The 20,695-nt window shown below is 37.6% G+C and overlaps 1 protein-coding gene across 1 annotated transcript in view; it reads left to right on the forward strand.

Annotated features, from left to right (window-relative positions):
* Positions 1-857: 857 nt before the first annotated feature.
* kif20ba (kinesin family member 20Ba) overlaps positions 858-20,695 on the forward strand; it is a gene marked incomplete at its 5' end in the record, with an annotated part of 58,345 nt that continues 38,507 nt past the window's right edge. Inside the window, 20 exons of the mRNA XM_080036798.1 lie at positions 858-862; positions 3,244-3,334; positions 5,762-5,851; positions 6,345-6,467; positions 6,862-7,000; positions 7,649-7,833; positions 8,304-8,358; positions 8,746-8,946; positions 9,430-9,541; positions 9,908-9,979; positions 10,292-10,438; positions 11,238-11,400; positions 11,825-11,965; positions 12,446-12,559; positions 13,056-13,195; positions 13,644-13,758; positions 14,324-14,432; positions 14,859-15,043; positions 17,075-17,431; positions 17,949-20,017. Coding sequence (XP_079892924.1) covers positions 858-862; positions 3,244-3,334; positions 5,762-5,851; positions 6,345-6,467; positions 6,862-7,000; positions 7,649-7,833; positions 8,304-8,358; positions 8,746-8,946; positions 9,430-9,541; positions 9,908-9,979; positions 10,292-10,438; positions 11,238-11,400; positions 11,825-11,965; positions 12,446-12,559; positions 13,056-13,195; positions 13,644-13,758; positions 14,324-14,432; positions 14,859-15,043; positions 17,075-17,431; positions 17,949-20,017 — 4,613 coding nt within the window. The remainder of the gene's footprint in view (positions 863-3,243; positions 3,335-5,761; positions 5,852-6,344; positions 6,468-6,861; positions 7,001-7,648; positions 7,834-8,303; positions 8,359-8,745; positions 8,947-9,429; positions 9,542-9,907; positions 9,980-10,291; positions 10,439-11,237; positions 11,401-11,824; positions 11,966-12,445; positions 12,560-13,055; positions 13,196-13,643; positions 13,759-14,323; positions 14,433-14,858; positions 15,044-17,074; positions 17,432-17,948; positions 20,018-20,695) is intronic.

The raw sequence follows: 20,695 nt of genomic DNA on the forward strand, positions 1-20,695 counted from the left end.
CAGTAGCAATAGCAAACATATACAGTACCACTGATGTTACATATACATTCATGTTCCATAACGTAAACAAATATTGGTTAAAAAATTGTAGACTATCCAATTACCTTTCCACTATACAAATTGTATCTGTTCGTAAAAATAAAGATTTTTTTTTTTAAATTTTAAAGATATTTTTGGGGCACTTCTTTGCTTTTTTTTTTGGACAGTTTCTGGAGAGACAGAGATAAAATAGGCTAGAGAGGGGAATGACATGCAGAGAACGACCCGGGCTGGATTCTAACCCGGGTCTGCTGTTAAGAGGACTGAGACTCTATGGGGGAGGGGGGAGGGGGGTGGGTCTAACCACTACACCACCAGCGCCCCCCCCCCCCTCCATGAACATACAAATTCCTAATGTACAGATTAAAATACTAAATACATTGAATTTGTCATTGAATTTTTTTTTAAACTTTATCTTTATTGACACAGATCCTTTCATTGAGATAAGCTCTGGGTTTTTTCCATACACGTGTCAGAGCATCGCATGCCAAGCGGTTTTCTCATGATTTACACACCCACACTACACGTGTTTATTCGAAGGCCCTCAGGGACATTCAGCTGTCACTCACTTCTTTGAAAGTCCAAACATGCCTCGAGCGGAGTCTCAAAACTGCACAGTGTGTGAATTCATCCTACCCATTGATTTATGGCAGGTGTGAATGTTTCTCAATTTACAAGATCCTGAGATAAGATTAAGCAATAAAAACAAATATATAAAGGTATTGTTAAACAGATTTTACTGTATGATAAGACGCAATGTTTAAAGCTATAGTGCGTAACTTCTTTCGTAATTACAACAACACTGTCCGTGCACATACATGAGGTAAAGCCTCCGGCGATGGCACGTGGATGTTACCTTCTGCTGTACGCAGGTGTTTACTTAGAAGTAGAATCAACGACTGAAACATTTCTTGGGTTCATGCACGCAGGCACACACGCACACACACACACACACACACACACACACACACACGTGCACACACACACACACACACACACACACACACACACACACACACACACACACACACACACACACACACACACACACACACACATGCCTGCCGAGGAGCAGCAGGTGGAAAAACACAACCGTTTTTTAAAAGTATTTAGTTTCGCTCGCTCACTCACTCACTCACTCACTCACTCACTCACTCACTCACTCACTCACTCACTCTTTTTATTGGGTGCCAAAGGTGTTTTTTTTGCATCCATACTAACTCGCACCCATACACTCAGAGCCAAATTTTAATTTTTAATTTTACAATATTTATTTTATCCTATCCTATCCTAAAAATACAATTAATACTCAAATAAATCTCATCCTTGTTGTTGCATTACTGCCATCTTCTGGAGTTAGTTAATACTACAACATCTTTTTACATTTTTAGCCCTACTACTTTGCTTGATTATTGTTTCACCTTCACATTAAACTAAACAAGTTACCATCAACACATGATCGCCATTTTTGAGTTGGTTGAGTATAATATAAAATAAAACATTAATTCAATAATAAAACATGTACAATGTAATGTTATTTTGTTTGTGTTACTGGTGTCCTTTATTTTGATGACAATTTTAAACATGCTCTTGTTTTTTTTTGGGACTTTATTTATTTTATAATCATGAATCCAGCCACTAACTGTGAGTATATACAATCAAAATAAATATTTCAATTAAAACATCGGTAGAAATAAAACAAATAGATAAAAGAAAATTCTGAGAAAAAGTAAAAAATCAAACAAAATCTTAAACTTTATTATATTTAATTAAAAATCTTATTTAAAACAATTCAAAACGTCGAACTATTTGTGTTGTATTCCTCCTCCCTTTCCTTAGAAAACGCGATTTCAAACACTTCCTGCCATTGTCCACTCTGTCTGATTATCCTGAAGGCTTTGTTTCATTCTACTATCGTGAACATAAACGCATCATTGCCACAGGACCATATATGCGATACTCTGATTCCCATACACAAATAATGGAACTGTGAACGCAGCACAAGAATACTGCGCATGCGCTATTTTCCGGTTGAATCGGATTGGACTGTTTCAAACTCAGACCGCGGGCAGTGTTGTTGTGATTTTGATAGCTCAACGTTAAACTAGCGGTAGCATCAGCGCAAAAATACGAATATTTTCAACTGTCTCAACTCCTAATGTCCCAAATATAACTGTCAGGTAGGTTAATTTATGTTTAGTAATATTGCCGACAAGAGTGTGCGAGTTTGGTCATTTTCAGAAGAAGTAAACTGACATTTTTTCAAACAATGTCACATTATAAGTTGACAGGTGCGGCTGCTAGCGATCTAGTTAGCAACATCCGTGTATTTCCTTACACATACTTTGATTCTGTTAACGGTTCAAACTTGATATATTAAGCTTTAACACGTGTTTTACTGTCTAAAATACGATTAGACAGCTCTATAAGGTTGTTAGGAGTATGAAGATTACTTTAGTATAACTTTCAAATCTGTTTTTCAGGGAAAACGTTAGGTTGACAGATATTTCTAACTCCTTTCATACAGGCCTACACATAGCATTCAGTTTACTCCCCAAGTAACATAGTAACAAGGATTTAGTGAATTTAGGTTGCCAGGCCGAGGGCCTATAAAACCATAGTAATCGTGGTAAAGGTGAATTCATTAATTTACTTTTCAAACTCATTCAGGGCATCACATATTTCTTCATTGTCTTACACGTTTTCTTTGCCAGTATGGACGTGAATTAGGTCTTAAAAAAGATTATTATTATCTAAGACCTTTAGAGGTTTTTTTATACTTACATTTATCACTTTAACAGGTTAGAAATGTCACATTATTATGGAAAATTATGTTAACTTGAGATTAACCTTAGAAAATCTTGTGTTTGGTTTCTTCAAATGCCTAGAAAAGCTAGACTTGCATGTCTTTCAATAACATTCCCTGACAATGGATGCTGTTGGCAACATTTTCATTCATAAAATATTCCAAAAAGAGTAATATGTGAAACTGCTTTTTTAATTCAACTACCAAAATTAAATCAAGACACTTTCAAACTGTGGGCTTTATAATATTTGTGCCCAATGTGCCATAATCGAGGCTCTTGTTGTTACCACTTTTTTGTATACTATTTCCACTGTATACTATTTATGCTATGATCATGGGTTTAATAGAGAATATAAAATGTTTAGTGAACTATTTTGTCGTGTATGTGTTTGCTTCAGGATGATGGAAACTGACAGACGGGAACAGGACGACGTTGATGATACGAAGAGCGATGCGTCGTCAGAAATAAGCATCTCACGGGACTCGCAGGTGAATGTCCATTAAAGATAGTTGTATGGGAGAAAAATACAGACGCAAACAGACAAGGTTTAGTCAAATCCAACACAGGAATACAGTATATTTTGGACATTTGATTTATACTAGTATGAAAGAAGACATGTTATGGAAAATAAATAGACAAAAATCTCAAACTTGACATGTAAAAAAAAAATAACTTTCAGACACATTTTTTATCCTGCAATAAAGTATAAAAAATGTTTTTAAACCTGCAGTGTGTAGAATGTTGGGTTTTATTTCCTAGCAGATTTTGTAGAAAGTAATTATAATATCCATAAGTACATTTAATTTAGTGCATAATAGCTGAAAAAAATGTTTTGAATTATTATTTTTTCTCTTAGAAAGGGTCTCATATATGTCCATATTTCTGCATATTTTGGACCAAGACCTAGTGCCGCCATCTTGAAAGTGTCATAGTTGGAATGTCATCAGGTGCATTGTTTAAAATTTAGAATTGTTCTTGTCCTTGAAGGCCACTGTAGCTTCTGTTATTATTCGAAAGGGTTGGGGTTACCCAGGGAGCGTTGCATTCTAGAACTTTGTAGAACTTTCTTCATGATGTCATATTACACACTGCACCTTTAAGTGTCTCAAAGCAATTTTCATATGAGCATTAACGCGAATTGTCCTCGCTGAAACAATTCCTCTATTATACATTAGTAAATGTGTAAAAAGCTATGGTCTAAAACTTATCTAGAACAACTACAGGGCTTCAATTGTCTCTGTTAATACAATGAAGTGAATGTCTATTAACTACAAAATGGCCTCTTTGTGTTTGTTGCTTAGCTGCAGGCAAAGAAACAGTTTAAAAAGGCACTTTGTAGTGAAACTAATTTACAGGATAAACACTTGATTTGTTCAACACAGCCGCTGGCAAATCGTTTTAACTTCAGATACACCTTAAGGACATATTGGGCCAGTTTCACAGACATGGATTTGATTAAGACTAGTCATGGACATAATGGAATTTTGAATGGAGATTGACCATTGAAAAGTACAATTTAGTCCAGAAAAAGGACTGTTAATATCGTCCCCTCCAGCACTTACATTGCTAGTGATAACAAAGAGATCTTCTAATATATTATATATTTGCACATGACTGCTTTTTTTTATAATTTTTTTTTTTTTTTTTTTTTTTTTTTTTAACCTTTATTTATACAGGTAAATCCCATTGAGTCCGAAGACTCTTTTGCAAGGGAGACCTGTTCCCATTCCCACGTTACCATTCACACACACATTCATACACCGATAGCAGGCTTACTATCGACATTCACACGAGGCAAGGTGGGTGAAGTGTCTTGCCCAAGGACACAACAACTATGACACAGGTGGCAGGGCGGGGATCGAACCTCCAACCCTTTGATCATCGGCCGACCCGCTCTACCAACTGAGCCACAGTCACCCCATTTATTTATCTATCATACTATGTACTGGCAGAGCTAATATTTTTTACTGTTATCTTCAATGAGTAACAGCTACATATGCACATGGACCATCCATACTACTTTTTTAAAATCCTGGGTATGTATTGTAGGCTCATGTTTTTTGTATGGGTGGGATATGTTACGTAGATTTGTGTTGTGTTGTGTTATCTTATGTAGTCAATGAATGAACAAGAGGAATAGCAAGCAAATCCAGTTTCTATCTGTCAAGATCGTGTTGATAGTGGCATCAAGCTTATTTGAAATACTTTTGCTTCCCTTGGTATAGTTTTATTAATTTCTTTCTGAATAGCTTTATTGTCAACCGGGGTGGATATTTGTCTTACACTCACCGATCCAGAAATAAAACAATGCATTAAAACCACAAGATTGAACAAAACATTGAATGTCAACAAACAAGTTAATCGGACATACAACTTGAGGAACAAATAAAATAGACATTAAATGAGGTTTGCATCTTATCAGTCACTTGTTGAATTAATAATATGAAACTGTCTTTAAAGGTGCAGTGTGTAATATGACATCATCAAGAAAGTTCTACAAAGTTCTAGAATGCAACGCTCCCTGGGTAACCCCACCCCTTTCGAACAATAACAGAAGCTACAGTGGCCTTCAAGGACAAGAACAATTCTAAATGTTAAACAATGCACCTGATGACATTCCAACTATGACACTTTCAAGATGGCGGTGACAAGGCCTTGGTCCAAAGTATGGAGAAATATGGACATATATGAGACCCTTTCTAAGGGAAAATAATAATAATAAAAAATAAAAAAAATCAGCTATTATGCACTAAATTAAATGTACTTATGGATATTATAATTACTTTCTACAAAATCTGCTAGGAAATAAAACCCACAATTCTACACACTGCAGGTTTAAAGGTGGAGTCAGCGATTCTGGAGAATGTTTCTCAAACCTATTTTTTGTTAAATTCAGTGATTATTGTGTTTTTCAGATTCCCATCATGGAGGAGAAAGAACATCTTCAGGTTTACCTCCGAATCCGCCCCTTCACCTCAGCAGAGAATACTAATGGAGAGTCACAGGTAGAGTGTGTGTGTGTGTGTGTGTGTGTGTGTGTGTGTGTGTGTGTGTGTGTGTGTGTGTGTGTTATATTTAGTAGGGTCTTATGAAATCTGAATTTTTTTAATTTTAATTTTTTTAAATTTGGATTTCATTTTTCGGGACCCGTTTTGTTTTACTTATCAAGTTAATTCATCATCAAAACGAGTGTCTTATTAAGTTCAATGAATACAATGATAACAATTTAATAAGTTAAATGCCAGTGTGCTTGGTAGCTTCTCACTTTTTCTTAGACTCAATGACATTTCTAGTCCTTTCTGAAAACAGGCTTTGCTTTAGAGTCAAATGTTAAATAATGCTTAATTCATGCTGCTACAGATCTTTTACCATAATCATTGTTTATCTGTATAGCGTTGCAAAGAAAGCAAGGCATTTTTTAGATTAGAAATAAACAAAATCTTGTCCGTAACTCTGTGTTTTTGGTTGTTGATTCTGACTGTGTTTTGTCATCAACAGGACTGTGTTACCATGGAGACCCCGGACACAGTTCTACTGAAGCCTCCCAGTCTGTCTCTCTCTGCTCGGCTCAGCTCTGACAAGTCTCTGCCTCAAACCGGACAGAGGTTCCAGTTCTCTCAGGTGTGTGCGTGCGTGCGTGCGTGCGTCTGTGGCTTTCTTTAATTGCACTTACCATATTACTTCACCACAATGATTTTAACGATTTCGGATTATCAATCTTGCTGAAGGGAAAAATGGGAGTCGTTCAAATTATTGTATTTTGGCTTCAACAAAACAGAATTTTACAAAATCTAGAGAAATTATCAAAATAAAATAAATAAAGATATGTAATAAATACATTTTTCCCTGCTAAATGTAGTTTTTACTTCTTCCTCAAGAGCTGTTGGCAGATAGACACATTCGATGACTTGTGCATTACGACTTGTGCATTGTGCTTTAATAAACCTTTGTTTAAATAGACTTAAAACAGGCCAGGAATAGTTTATTAATATATATTTTTGTCCTCCCTTTACAGGTGTACGGCCCTGAGACGAGTCAGAAGGATCTGTTCACAGGCACCGTGAAGGATTTGGTGAAAGACGTTCTGACAGGAGGAAACTCTCTGGTCTTCACTTATGGAGTCACCAACGCCGGCAAGACCTTCACATTCCTGGGTCTGAAACACTCTCTCATACTTTTCTTATTATTTACATTTTGGATGAAACTTAAAAGAAAAAGGGGCAGCAAAATGTAAAGGTGGAGTCAGTGATTCTGGAGAACGCTTGTTGTCAAAATCACTTTTTGTCAAAATTAAAATAAATATCTCCTCATGATCCTCTACCTGTCAGTACTGTGTGTGTTGAAGGAAAAAAAAACAGTGTTAATACACAGCCTAGGCTCTGTAAATGGGTATGTCGACAAAGCGGGCCCAGAGCAGCTAGCAACATGCTTGTTTACAGAGCCTAGGCTGTTTATAATTGATTTTTTTTCTCAGCGTACACACACAGTACGGACAGGTAGCAAATCATGAGGAGATATTCACAGATTTTAACAAAAAGTGATTTTGACAACAAGCGTTCTCCAGAATCACTGACTCCACCTGCAAGGCAAGTTTATTTCTATAGCACAATTCAGACACAAGGCCTTTCAAAGTGCTTTACAGGGGCATGACATACATAGAATAGACATTAGAAAAGCGAATGAAAAATATGAAACAGGACTTTAACCTATTTACATGGGGCTCTAACACACTGTGTAAACCAACCAGGTCTTTTACATATTTAACTTGAAACAATCCACCATTAAGCTCTTTTCCCCTGCAGGTCCAGACGGTGATGCCGGGATCCTGCCTCGGTCTCTAGACTTGATCTTCAGCAGTTTAGAGGAACATGTTTTCACTGAGATCAACATCAAACCTCAGCGCTGTAGAGAGTTCACCAGACTGAGCTCAGAGCAGCAGAGTGAAGAGGCAGCCTTCAAGAGAGGCCTCTTCAGACAACTCAAAGAGGTAAGATAACCCTCCCTTTTTTAACCCTAACCCTTTACTTTTTTTTTTATATATATTTTTTTTTAATGGATTTTTTTGAGAATACACACAACTGGAAAAAAATGAACACAAAAACAAAAGATAAAATAAACAACTAACAGGCCTCTACAGACAACTCAAAGAGGTAAGCTAGGTTTCAGGTTATTTAAATTGATTCATTTAAATGTATTTTTCATCATGGATAACCCTGCTTCACCTTGTCGGTCTTTATTTCTCGCGAAATGACCCATTCGCTCTACATTATCCCTTACGTAACATGAAAATATTAATGAAGTAAAAAATTAAATAAAAGTAATAAAGTTAATGTAGCCTGTCTGTATGATGCTGCTACAGACGTTCAGACACAAAAATTGCTAGCAACATGTTGGAATGAACAGCTCCAGTGTTTATTTTTGCTTATAAATTTACTCTTCACTTTTTTTCCTTTTCAGAGTGAGAGAGGCAACGCCAGCATGTTGAATGCCACAAACAAGACTTTCCTTGAAGGTAAGATTTATCTTACAATATGATATTTTTGGGGGGAGTTTGGTAAAAATTAAAGTAGTTTGTAGAATAACATTTTCCTATAAATAGTATAACGAGAGACACTGAATATTTTGAGTGGTCTCTTCAAGAGCTGTATTTAATTTTTATTTTATTTTATTTATTTATTTAATATTGCTCACTGCTGCTTTTTAAACATTTTAAATGTCTGTAAGGTGTCCTTGAGTGCAGAGAAAGGGACCTTTTTAAATAGAATGTATTATTAGTATTATATAGAGGAATATTGTGTGTGTGTGTGTGTGTGTGTGTGTGTGTGTGTGTGTGTGTGTGTGTGTGTGTGTGTGAGTGAGTGTCTTATAGGGTAATAATTTATATTTTTCTGTGTCCCAGGCACCTTCATGTGTGGCTCTACAGCATCAGACAGAGTGACCCTGGACCTGGACCCTCACACTAAGTTCTCTGTCTGGGTTTCCTTCTGTGAAATCTACAACGAGAACATTCACGACCTGCTGGAGTCAGTGCAGAGCGGAGCGGTGAGGAGGACCGCTCTCAGGCTGTCCCAGGACGTCAAGGGCAACGCATTCGTCAAAGGTGGGAGGGGTTATTGGCACAGAAGATGTTTTCATATTAAAGTAATGCTGACGTTTTAAGCTAATATTTAATGTTTAATTTGAACAGAAATTCCTTGTGTATGTTCACATGCTTAAAGGTGCTCTAAGGAACTTGCTAGTTTGTGTTAATTCTTGAACCCCCTTTGGACAAAAGTGGTAGTGTTGTTTTTACTACGCCAGCTGTTGTTCCTGAGTGAGTGTACCCATGACAAAGGCATTAAGAAAAACTGTTACATGTCATTAATGATCATCAAAGGAAAAATTAGACTGTTTCAGAAAAGTTACTCATAACACCTTTTAACAAAACCTAAAAAATATATTTGGGGGAAAAGAAGGTAAAGCTCCTAAGAAGCTAATCTCACCTCACAATATCTAAGGTCACGGTACCCTTTGCCTTTTGAAATCCAAAATCTATTCAGTTCACCCTCAAGTTCAAGTGTAATTTTTGGAATTGTGTGTGTAGATCTGCGTTGGGTGCAGGTGAACAGTGCAGAAGAAGCCTATAAGGTGATGAAACTGGGCAAGACGAACCAGAGCTTCTCCTCTACAAGGCTCAACCAGCTATCCAGCCGGAGGTGAGGACGAGCCAGCAGCATTTACACACATTCAGCATATGGAATTTTGAAATGGAAAATGTGTAGGAAATATGAAATTAAAGCTGGGGTGGAGGATTTGGGGAGAAAATGGCAGTTGGGATAGAGATTCGAATTCAAATACCTCAACCGCTCCACTTGTTCTCTTTGGTCCCTCCCCTATGGTCCCTCCCTGACACGCTCTACACCAACAAAGTCGTGCCAAAGTGAATGGACAGTCCCAACAGCCAATAAGAACAGAGAATCAGAGCCTAACTCTGATTGGTCAAAGTGTACAGCTCATGTTAACTTTGACCAATCAGAAATCATATACCCCAGCTTTAATGTTTGTTTTTGCTCTTTCTCCAGTCACAGCATGTTCTCCATTCGTATACTGAGGATCGATGATATTGGGTCTCCGAGGGTCCACACAGTCAGCGAGTGAGTCAAACTTTATTTTAAGCACACACAGTACAGACGGGTAGCAGATCATGAAAAGTGATTCTGACAACAAGCGTTCTCCAGAATCACTGACTACACCTTTAACTGGCAAGAACAGTTTGTATAGCTAAGAAAATAATCTGAAAGTGTTGAATATATATTTATAGTCTGCTTTTTGTATAATTCCTATTTTGTACTTAATTTCACGTGTGTGTGTGTGTGTGTGTGTTTGTCTGTCTGTCTGTCTGTCTGTCTGTCTGTCTGTCTGTCTGTCTGTCTGTCTGTCTGTCTGTCTGTCTGTGTTTATATCAGGTTGTGTCTGTGTGACCTTGCGGGCTCAGAGCGCTGTGCTAAGACTCAGAACAAAGGCGACCGTCTGAAGGAAGCCGGAAACATCAACACGTCTCTGCTCATCCTGGGGAAATGCATCAACGCTCTGAGACACAACCAGCAGGCCAAGTGAGACAGGACCACACACACAGACAGACGCTAGATGGGAACTACTAGATAGATTTTAATTTGACATGGACATGACAATATCATTGGACAAACCAGATGCATTGTTTTAAGTGTGTTGGCGTACATGCTAGTTTTCAACACCTGTCCACAGGAGGCTTAACAAAGACAGAAACAAGATCAAATACTGATAAGGGAAAAACTGATCATTTAATAATTTGTAACTGTAAGTGCAATATACAGTGAGGCAGCACACCTACCACATACTATGCACTGGCAGAGCCAGTATATGTGTACTATCTACGAGTAACAGCTGCTTATGCACAGAGACAATCCATACCACTTTCTCATCTTGGCTATATATTGTGGGCTCATGTTTTTTTGTTATGTGTATATATGTATGCTGGCTGCTGTAACACCTACATTTCCCTGCTGGGATGAATAAAGTATATCTTATCTTATCTTATCTTAACTACCTGCTCACTCACTCAGAGGCAAATTAAAAAGAAGAAAAGACCAAACTAAAAAAAAACACACAAAACAAGCCCAAACGTAACAACACCTTAATTGCACTAAATAATCCCACTGGAGTTTTCGCTGCATTTTTCGTAGTTCTACGGCAATTAAACTAGTGTCTATAAACCCCCTTAAAAGAGTTGGTGTCATTTTGGCTGACAAAACAATGCAAAACAACAATAATGATATAAAGAATGTTATTTTTCTCTGGGTATGATGGGAATTAACGGTTCCATATCCACTTATATCAGTGGTAACTAAGCAGTATGTATTTCTACCCCCCCAGACTGCTCCAGCACGTGCCCTTCAGAGAGAGTAAGCTGACCCACTACCTGCAGGGCTTCTTCTGCGGCCGCGGCAGAGCCTGTATGATCGTCAACATCAACCAGTGCGCCTCCATGTACGACGAGACTCTCAACGTGCTCAAGTTCTCTGCTGTAGCTCAGAGGGTAAACACACACACACACACACAAGCACGCATGCACGTAAACGCACACACATGCACACAGAGACACACACGCACACAATCACACACATTCATACACCGATAGTAGCAGCTACCACGCAGGGTGTAAGCTCGGGAGAAATATAGGGTTCAGTCTCTTACCCAGGGACACTTGGACATCTGGCGGGGAGACGGGGGATCAAACCACCGACCCTGCTCTCCAGTGGACGATCACCCTACACACTTCGCCATAGCCGACATTTTGTCCATATATCATTGTTATTCATATTTATTATGTAAACTACTAAACTGCCACTTCATATTGACGAAATTACCAAACTTCATACATCAATGCTTTCACTAAAAAAACAGGTGCTACAGAATAAGTGGTAATATATATATTTTTTTTATCCCTTGTCCGTTTCCAGGTTGTTGTTCTAACTACGCGCCCGGTTCCCATCATTCCCAAACGTTCTGCCAGTGAGATCTCTGTCGCCATGAGCAACGCAGAGAGGAAGAACAGGAGGAGCTCTCTGATTGGCTGGGACACCAGTCTGGAGGATGTACAGGTGGGTTGAAAGCGGGTTTTTTCCCCCAAAATATTTGTATCGTTTTATTCATTTTTTTACCCCACAGAACACACAAACAAACATCTGCAACATCACACAAGGGCACAAACCAAGATATACAAAAAAATTATTATAAGTTGGTTGGAGGCAGGGTTACTTCATTGAGTATCTACTCAAGCTTTCTCTTTTATTTAGTATACAGATATAATTGTAATAATACATTATATTTGTATAGCGGCGCTTAAAAAATATAAATGTTATTTTATTGACTTTTAATGATACTTTGAAAGCATTTTTGAACTACATGTAACTTGTGGAACATTATAGACATTCTTGGCAACACTGTGTAGTACAATATTCATTCCAATTAAGCTTTTTGAATTGAATTTGAATTGTAAGGGGCTATATGAAATGCATTTTCATTGATTGATTGATCGTTTGATTAGCGTTTATTGTATTTGTGTAACATATTCTGTCCAGGAGGGTGATGATGATGAAGAGCAGAGTCTGATGGACGACACGATGGATCAAACCACCAATGAAGAAGACGGAGACGGCGATGAGACGATCACCATCGGGAAAAAGACACATCAGGTCAGTCCCATTACATATTTTTTTTTTTCTTTTTTTTTTTTTGCATTTTCAAGCTTTATTAGACAGTACAGAGTTGAAATGGGGAGACAGACAGAGAGAGAGAGAGAGGGGGGATGACCTGCAGTAAAGGTCCACGGGTCAGATTTGAACCCGCGACCACTGCAACGAAGGCCAGAGCCAATATGGTACACGCTCTATCCACTACACCACCGGAGCGCCCCACCAATTACATTTTAATTATTAGAAGTGCATTTAACAAAGAAGTTGCCACTTATTGATTATTTTGAAAGGAGATGCCTTAAATCTAACTTAGTGACCCTGGCACATAAAGCCACTGCTAACCAAAATCTACAAAATCCTTCTAACTATTTAATGTGGGGAATTTTGTAAAATGTTATTGGCAGATTTTTAACTATTTTACACAAGTTTCCAGTGGCTTTAAAACCACTTATAAGTGTGTGTGTGTGTGTGTGTGTGTGTGTGTGTGTGTGTGTAGAGGCAGGTTGCTCTGGTGCAGCAGCTGCAGCTCTGTCTGAAGCAGGAACAGGCCTCCGGTCTGCTGGCGGAGGCTCGAGTCAGAGACGAGATCAGCAGGGAGTTCTCTGAGCTCTTCTCTGAGATGCAGAACGACTACAAGTAAGACACTGTGTGTGTGTGTGTGTGTGTGTGTGTGTGTGTGTGTGTCATTTGCAAATGATAGTGTATTCAGATGTTTTTAAGAAATGTATAATATCATTGCAAAGTTTATTTTTTCCTTAATTTAATTCAAAAAGTGTATATATGTTTCATAAATCCTTTTTTGTATGATTTTATTATTTTGAGAAACTGCATTCAAGCCGTCATAAGCTAAAATAAAAGCCTTTAAGTATTTCACTTTTTGTGTAATGACTCTAGAATAGTACTAAAAAATTGTATTTTCCATAATTCAATTTTATTTTAAGATGCACCTAGGTAAAAGAACTGTCTATGTAAGTCTAGGGAAGTTTTGAGACAGATATGTCAGTCATTATAATGTGTGTGTGTGTGTGTGTGTGTGTGTGTGTGTGTGTGTGTGTGTGTGTGTGTGTGTGTGTGATTTATTCAGTGATCGCCTGTCGAGGGAGAGAGAGATCTTGGAGGAGCGAGCAGAAAGACGACTTGAGATATTCAAGAAACTCATTGACAAAATGGCGGCACCCGGTCAAGACGCACACCTGATGGTAACACAATCTTTACTACACACTCTATTTATTGTGTGGTTTGAATATATTACCAATATTCAAACATACATAACTGAAAATGAAAATGCTCTTTATGACAAAAAATGCATTGGAATTTGGTAGAAATGTTGTCGGTAGTTTATATTACAAAACCAAAATGTTCCTTCTACTCAAACATATGCCTTTACATAGTCAAATGAGAGACACTGAACATTTGGAGGGGTCTCTTAATTTATTTCCAGAGCTGTATATATATCTATATAACAAAATTACATCTACTTGAAATTGTGTGGATGTTCTCACTAATATCCCTAACTAAACTTAACAAGGACACTCCTGAATATCCAGCACTTTATTCAGACTGTTATTGATATGTCCGTTGTTTGCTTGTTGTTTTATATGAGAGACTGATAATTTTTAATATGTATCTATACTGCCTATTTAAAAAACTCTATGCACTAGTGAGAAACAGCATTTTGTGTCATTTCTTGTATGGAAGTACAGTTTTTTTCAATAAAGTGAATCTTGAATTTTTATTATCTGATGCATTATTTTTCCTTTTTAGGACGTTTCTCTGGACTCTGACTTGTCCGACTTTAAAAAGGCCGCAGAGGTGCTGGAACAGAACGAGCACCAGCGGAAACTCCAAGAGCAAATGGCCCAAAAACGCCACGGTAAATATTAATACTCATATGGATCCATCAGAGAACTGTAAAGTTTAATATTATAGATGTCAGTGATTCAAATGTATCAACCTTTATACCAATATTATAAGCCAATCTCTGACAGTGTACATTAGAATTTTTAAAGTAATAAATGCCATTATATCTTTTTTATAATTAGTTCCAGAATTTGATACCGATATGTTTACCAAAGTGTACTACTTGTCAATTTTTTGTTATTGAATTTTTTTGCATTATTTTCAAATTTTTTGGATTTCTTGATAATCATAATGTATCTTGACATTTCAGTACTGGCTTTAAATATCTCATCTTCTTCATATTTATTGAATGCACCAATATATAATCTTCTTAATTAACACTTAAGTAAGCTTGATATTTTATTGAGATTTTACCATGTTCTGTGTGTTTATTTCTCAGGTGAATCCATAGAAGAGGAGAATGAGGAGAAAAGCCGTCTTCAGTTCCAGCTGCAGGAGAAGTGTGTTCAAGTCGCCCGTTTAGAGAAACAAGTCGCTATCCTCCAGAAAGGAGCGGAGCTTAAGACTGGGGCGGAACTGGACTCACAACGTCAACAGAGTTCACAAGAGAGAGAGGGACTGGAGGTAAGAAACGTGAAGCTATGTGTCCTGATGAATTATATGAGAACCGGTTATGGGCTTAATTTCCACAATCTTGTCTTTATATAATATTAGGTTTGAAGTTTATTTTGTCCGGAGAAAGATGTATTTATTTTAGGGATGTCCATTTAATTTTTTTTTTAATTTTATGACGATTAACTGACTTGGAAAAAAATATATATATATTTATTGATTATTTATCATTCATTTTCCCAATGATTCATCATGGACATTTTATTCAAATGCCCATCCTTACTGGAAAATATGAAATCCTAACGCTGACATACTTAAGGAACTTGAAAGTAATGCGGGTTTTGTGGTTTGTAGTTAAAGTTTAATTTCAATTGAAGGTTAAAGGTTTTTTATAAGTGTCTTTATTACATTGCAAAGACTTATTATCTATGTTTTCACTGACACTTTCCTAAACCACAATAAGTTGATATTTATTATTTATTTAATTTTATTCCAGACACAGAGAAAAACGGTCCATAATACAATACAAAAACAGTAAAAAGACAAACAACAATAAAAAAGACTAAAAAAGACTCCAGCTGTCAGTTCCACACTACACAAAGAGTGTTCAGATATTAGCATATAGGCTAAAGCGCCAATGGTTCCATAATGTGGAAGTGAACCTAACCGCACTCATTGTAGGGTTCACTAGAGTTGTGATTATGCCATTACATGACTCCGATAGTCTACACATACATCTGTACATAAGATTCCTGAGCACAGCAGGACAGGTGGGCACATTAACACTGACAAACATTTGGCTTGCACTGCTCCAACGTGGCATATGAAGCAGCAGCCTCATGCCATCATTATATGCTACATTGAGTTTCTGCATACTGCTTTTCTTATAGCGTCGCCACAAGTGGGCAGTATACATTGGGGTGCAAAAAGCTTTAAAAAGAGTGGTCTTCACAGAAAATGAACACATACTAAACTTGCGCTTCAACATATTAGCTTGTGCATACATCATACAGTACTGTCTGCGGATGTCCCTGTCGTCAGACAGGTCAGCAGTTATAAAGTGCCCTAAGTATTTGACCTCCTCACATACTTTAAGGACAGCACCGGACAGAAGAAAATCAGGAACCAACAGTTTATTGTCCTCCCTGCTTCTAGCGATCATGATATTGCTCTTTTTGGAGTTGTACTTAATATCAAAGTCTGCACCATATTGGGAGCAGACCCTTAGCAGCTGTTGGAGGCCAGCACTGTATGGACAAAGAATCACCAGATCATCTGCGTACATCAGGTGGTTGATAATGGTGTTCCCGATCATACAGCCTGTTCCACAGTTATTTAGCAGCTTTGAAAGATCATCCAAATAAATATTAAAAAGAAAGGGAGATAAAATGCTTCCCTGCCTAACTCCGTTACTTACATTGAATGGGGCAGACATAGAGTTACCCCATTTCACATACATAGACTGATGAGCATACCAAAAAGCCAAGATTCTAACTAAATATTTGGGAACCCCTCGGTTGTACAGTTTGAGGAATAGCTTCTCATGATTCACACGATCAAAGGCTTTTGAAGCATCAATAAAACACATAAAAATTGTGGAATTTTGCCTGTTATACACATCAAGTACCTCATTTAAGGCAAAAATACACATATCTGTGCCATGTTTAGGTTTAAAGCCGAACTGGTTGTCAGAGGTCAATAGAAAATGTTCCAACCTATTCAGTATAATCCTCTCCAAGACCTTGGATAAAACACTGGCCAGAGCTATAGGCCGGTAGTTATCCGAGCTGTTAATTTTTCCAGCTTTGTCTTTAATGATAAATTGCTGTTTTAACATTAACATTTTAACTAATCATGAGAATGTGTTTGTTGGACTGCTGTTGATATATGTTTATGTCTTCCTCATACTGCTATTTATAGTATTTATTAAATGATTTGTTTTACCGTGAGACTGTGGAACTGTGAACTAAATTGCCCTTCTTTGGATAAATAAAGTTTTTCTGATTCTAATCAATTCTCTTATATATCTATTCCCCCCCCCAGGATGCGTTGGCTTCCCTCGAGACAGAACGTAAAGGCCGTGAAGAAGTCCTGGCAGCTCTGGAGTATCAGACGATGGGCAAAGAAGACGCACTGAAATCCCTAGAAGAAGAGAGAGAGGCCAGAGAGGTGGCCATTGTTAAAATCAACGAGCTAAAGCATAGCAACGCGGAACTGTTAGCATCTCTTGAAGAACAGACAAGACGGAATGCCCAAGCTACTGTTGCCGTGGCTGCTGTTACCGCGGCCACACGAGAGAGGCTAAGCAGAGAGGAGAGAGTGAAAGAGCAAAATGAAATCGATTCACTTCGACAAGAATTCAAAGAGCTGACGGATAAACTGGAGGCTACAGAGAGACAGGTGGGTTATAAATAGTATGAAAATGTAACTGTAAATTATACACCAATCTATAAAAGGCTGTTAGTGTTTTGCGGGTATGACGTTCAACGATTCAGTTTACTTAAATACATTTTATTTATTTTTATTTACATTGTTTTTAATAATTCTTTGCTATTTTCATTTAGGAAATTTTATTTCAAGGAATGAAAATCTTTTACAAACCAAGCTTAGGAAACTAAGTATTTTTTCAATTTGAATTAATATGATATAGGTTAAATTTTCCATATATTATTTTTTACGTAAAATGTACTTTTAATTTTAAAACGTAACAATTGTGTAAGAAAAAAAATCATCCATAGGGTAAAATGAACACTGGAATGATTCATGAAACAAGGATTTGAAATATATATATAGAATTTGTGTTGAATTATGTTTTTCTAGAAATTATAATTAGTTTTGATCTGCCAGAAAATTGTTACTTATGTGTGTTTTTTATTTCATTCAAACTTACCATATTATTTGTGTAACTTTTTAACAGGTTAACAGTGAAACAGAGAGAGCCGAAAAAGCATTCCTCCAACTACAAACTGCTCAGGAACAACTGGAGCAACACTACAAGGAAAACCAGGAGAAAACTTCCCAAATATCCACCTTAACTCAGGAAGTCCAAAACCTTAAAGAGGATGGGCGGAATGCAGCGACGTCATCTAGCGACATCACCGATCGACTAAGAGAAAAATTATCGGAGCATCGGAAAGATCTGTTTGAGGAAAAAGAGAAAAATAAAAGCAAGGACCAAGAAATGCTACAAATGGAACAAAAGCTAACGCAGGCTAACGAAAAACTAGCACAGTTGACCAAGAATTTTAACCTACAAGAATCGGCTTCGAAACTTAAAGATATCGAACTGAGAAAGGTAGAGGAGAATTCGCAGCGACAATTAGATGAGGTTAGAGCCAAGCTTGAAGGCAAAGAACTTGAACAACAAGAGCTTAGGGCTAAATTAGAGGAACAAGCGCAGGCCTCGGAAAAGCAGGTACGACATTTCGACGAGAAACTGCAAGCGCAAGAATTGGCGTCACGACAGCATTTGGACGAGTTGAAACAACAACTAAATGAGCAGAAAGCAACATCCGATCAACTTTTAATGGATCTTAAGGCGAATATTGGCGAATTGGAACGAAATGCAGCAGATGAAGCTACGTCTAAAAGTGCAAAAAGCTCAGAAGAAGAACATCTCAAGAGGTTGAACTCTGGTCTCCAAGCTGAAGTGGAATCCCTAAAAGACAAAGTTGCAAAATTGGACGAAATAAGCAAAATTAAGGCGTTAGAAGTGGAAAAAAGGCTAGAACAACAGCTAGCGTCCGCAGAAATGGCCGAAATGCTAAAAGAAAAGGACACACAGTTAGCAGAGAAGCTAGCAGGCTTAGAGAAAAAGCTCCAAGAAAAGGAATTGGAGGTGAAATCCCTACAGAAGAGTTTGAAGGACTCTGAGGAGCTTTCAAACATGGAAGAAATAAACAAAACGGAAGCCAAGCTAGCGTCTTCAGAACTGGAGAAAATGCTAAAAGAAAAAGACACACAGTTAGCAGAGAAGCTAGCGGAGTTTGAGAAAACGCTTCTTGAAAGGGAATCCGAAGTTAAATCGCTACAGAAGAGTTTAAAACAAGCGGAAGACCGTCGCGAGGAAGAGAGCGTTGTCCTAAAAGAAAAGATTTCCAAAATGGAAGAAAAGCGCCAAACGGAAGCCAAGCTAGCGTCTACCGAAATGGACAGAATGCTTAAAGAAAAGGATAAACTGTTAGCAGGGAAGCTAATACACCTTGAGAAAATGCTCCATGAAAAGGAATCAGAGGTGAAATCCGTACAAAAGAGTTTGAAACAAGCTGAGGACCGTCTTGCAGAGACCAAGGTCCGTAAAGAAAGGAAATCCGAAATGCAAAAAATATGCCAATCAGAAGCTAGGCTAGCGTCTTTACAACTGGACAAAATGATAAAAGAAAAGGACATACAGTTAGCAGAGAAGCTAGCGGATCTAGAGAAAAAGCTTATTGAAAAGGAATTGGAGGTGAATTCCCTACTGAAGAGTTTAAAGGACTCTGAGGAACTTTCAAACATGGAAGAAAAACGCCAAACGGAAGCTAAGCTAGCGTCTGCCGAAATGGAAAAAATGCTCAAAGAAAAAGACACACAGTTAGCAGAGAAGCTAGCGGATCTTGAGAAAACACTTCTTGAAAAAGAATCCGAAGTTAAATCCCTACAGAACAGTCTGAAACAAGCGTCCGAGTGTCATGAAGAAGACATACGCCAAACTGAATCCAAGCTAGCGTCTGCCGAAATAGACACAATGCTCAAAGAAAAAGACACACAGTTAGCAGAGAAGCTAGCGGACCTTGAGAAAAAGCTTCATGAAAAGGAATCTGAGGTGAAATCGCTACAGAAGAGTCTGAAACAAGCGTCGGAGCGCCGTGAGGAAGAGGAGAGTGTGGCGGTGCAGGAGGCCAGGCGGAGGGAGGTGGAGAGACGCAGGGAGCTGCTGGCGGTCGCTCACGAGGCCATCGCTCAGAAGGACGAAGACCTGGAGAAGAAAGCTCAGGAGATCAACAGGTAAATAGATATGAACTTTCTTTTTTAAATTTTTCTTTTTTACTTTCTTATATTATTACTCACAGCTGTCAAACATTCCACCAACACAAATACAAACAACAGAACAAAAACATCACAATTTGGGTCTAACCATCAATTAACATTTTGAGAGTTTTGACACCAATTTGTTTTTGCACAGCCTTGGTAATGCTACGCCATTGTCAGACCTGTCTGAAAGCAACCTCTCTAAATAAGAGTTTGTATGTTATTTATTAAAAAAAACTCAATAAATCAACAGGTAAATAGATATTTATTTTACACTGTCTGTTTCAATTTTGCATTCCAGCTCTAAATGTTTATCTGAAAAGCTTGATTTGATTTGATTTGATTTGATTAAATTTATTTCAGACATATCAAACATACAAAACAAAATGAAAAGCATGGAAATACAATAAACAAAAATTATGTTTTCACAAAAAAAAAGAAAAATAAAACAAGCTTAAACGTTTTAAATGATTTGGTCATGCAGCTATACTAATGTCAACTTGGACAAACATAAGCAGCACTGTACATGGGCCATGGTGAGAAAATCCTCAACATTCCTGTCAAGGTTCGACCCAATTTATATTTAGTTGTCTTGTATAAGATGAATGCATTAAGAAAACTTGGTAAAGCCAGGGCCCTATGGAATCCGCAAAA

The sequence above is a fragment of the Ammodytes marinus genome, assembly GCF_949987685.1.
Source record: "Ammodytes marinus genome assembly, chromosome: 11".
NCBI classification, from domain to species: domain Eukaryota; kingdom Metazoa; phylum Chordata; class Actinopteri; order Uranoscopiformes; family Ammodytidae; genus Ammodytes; species Ammodytes marinus.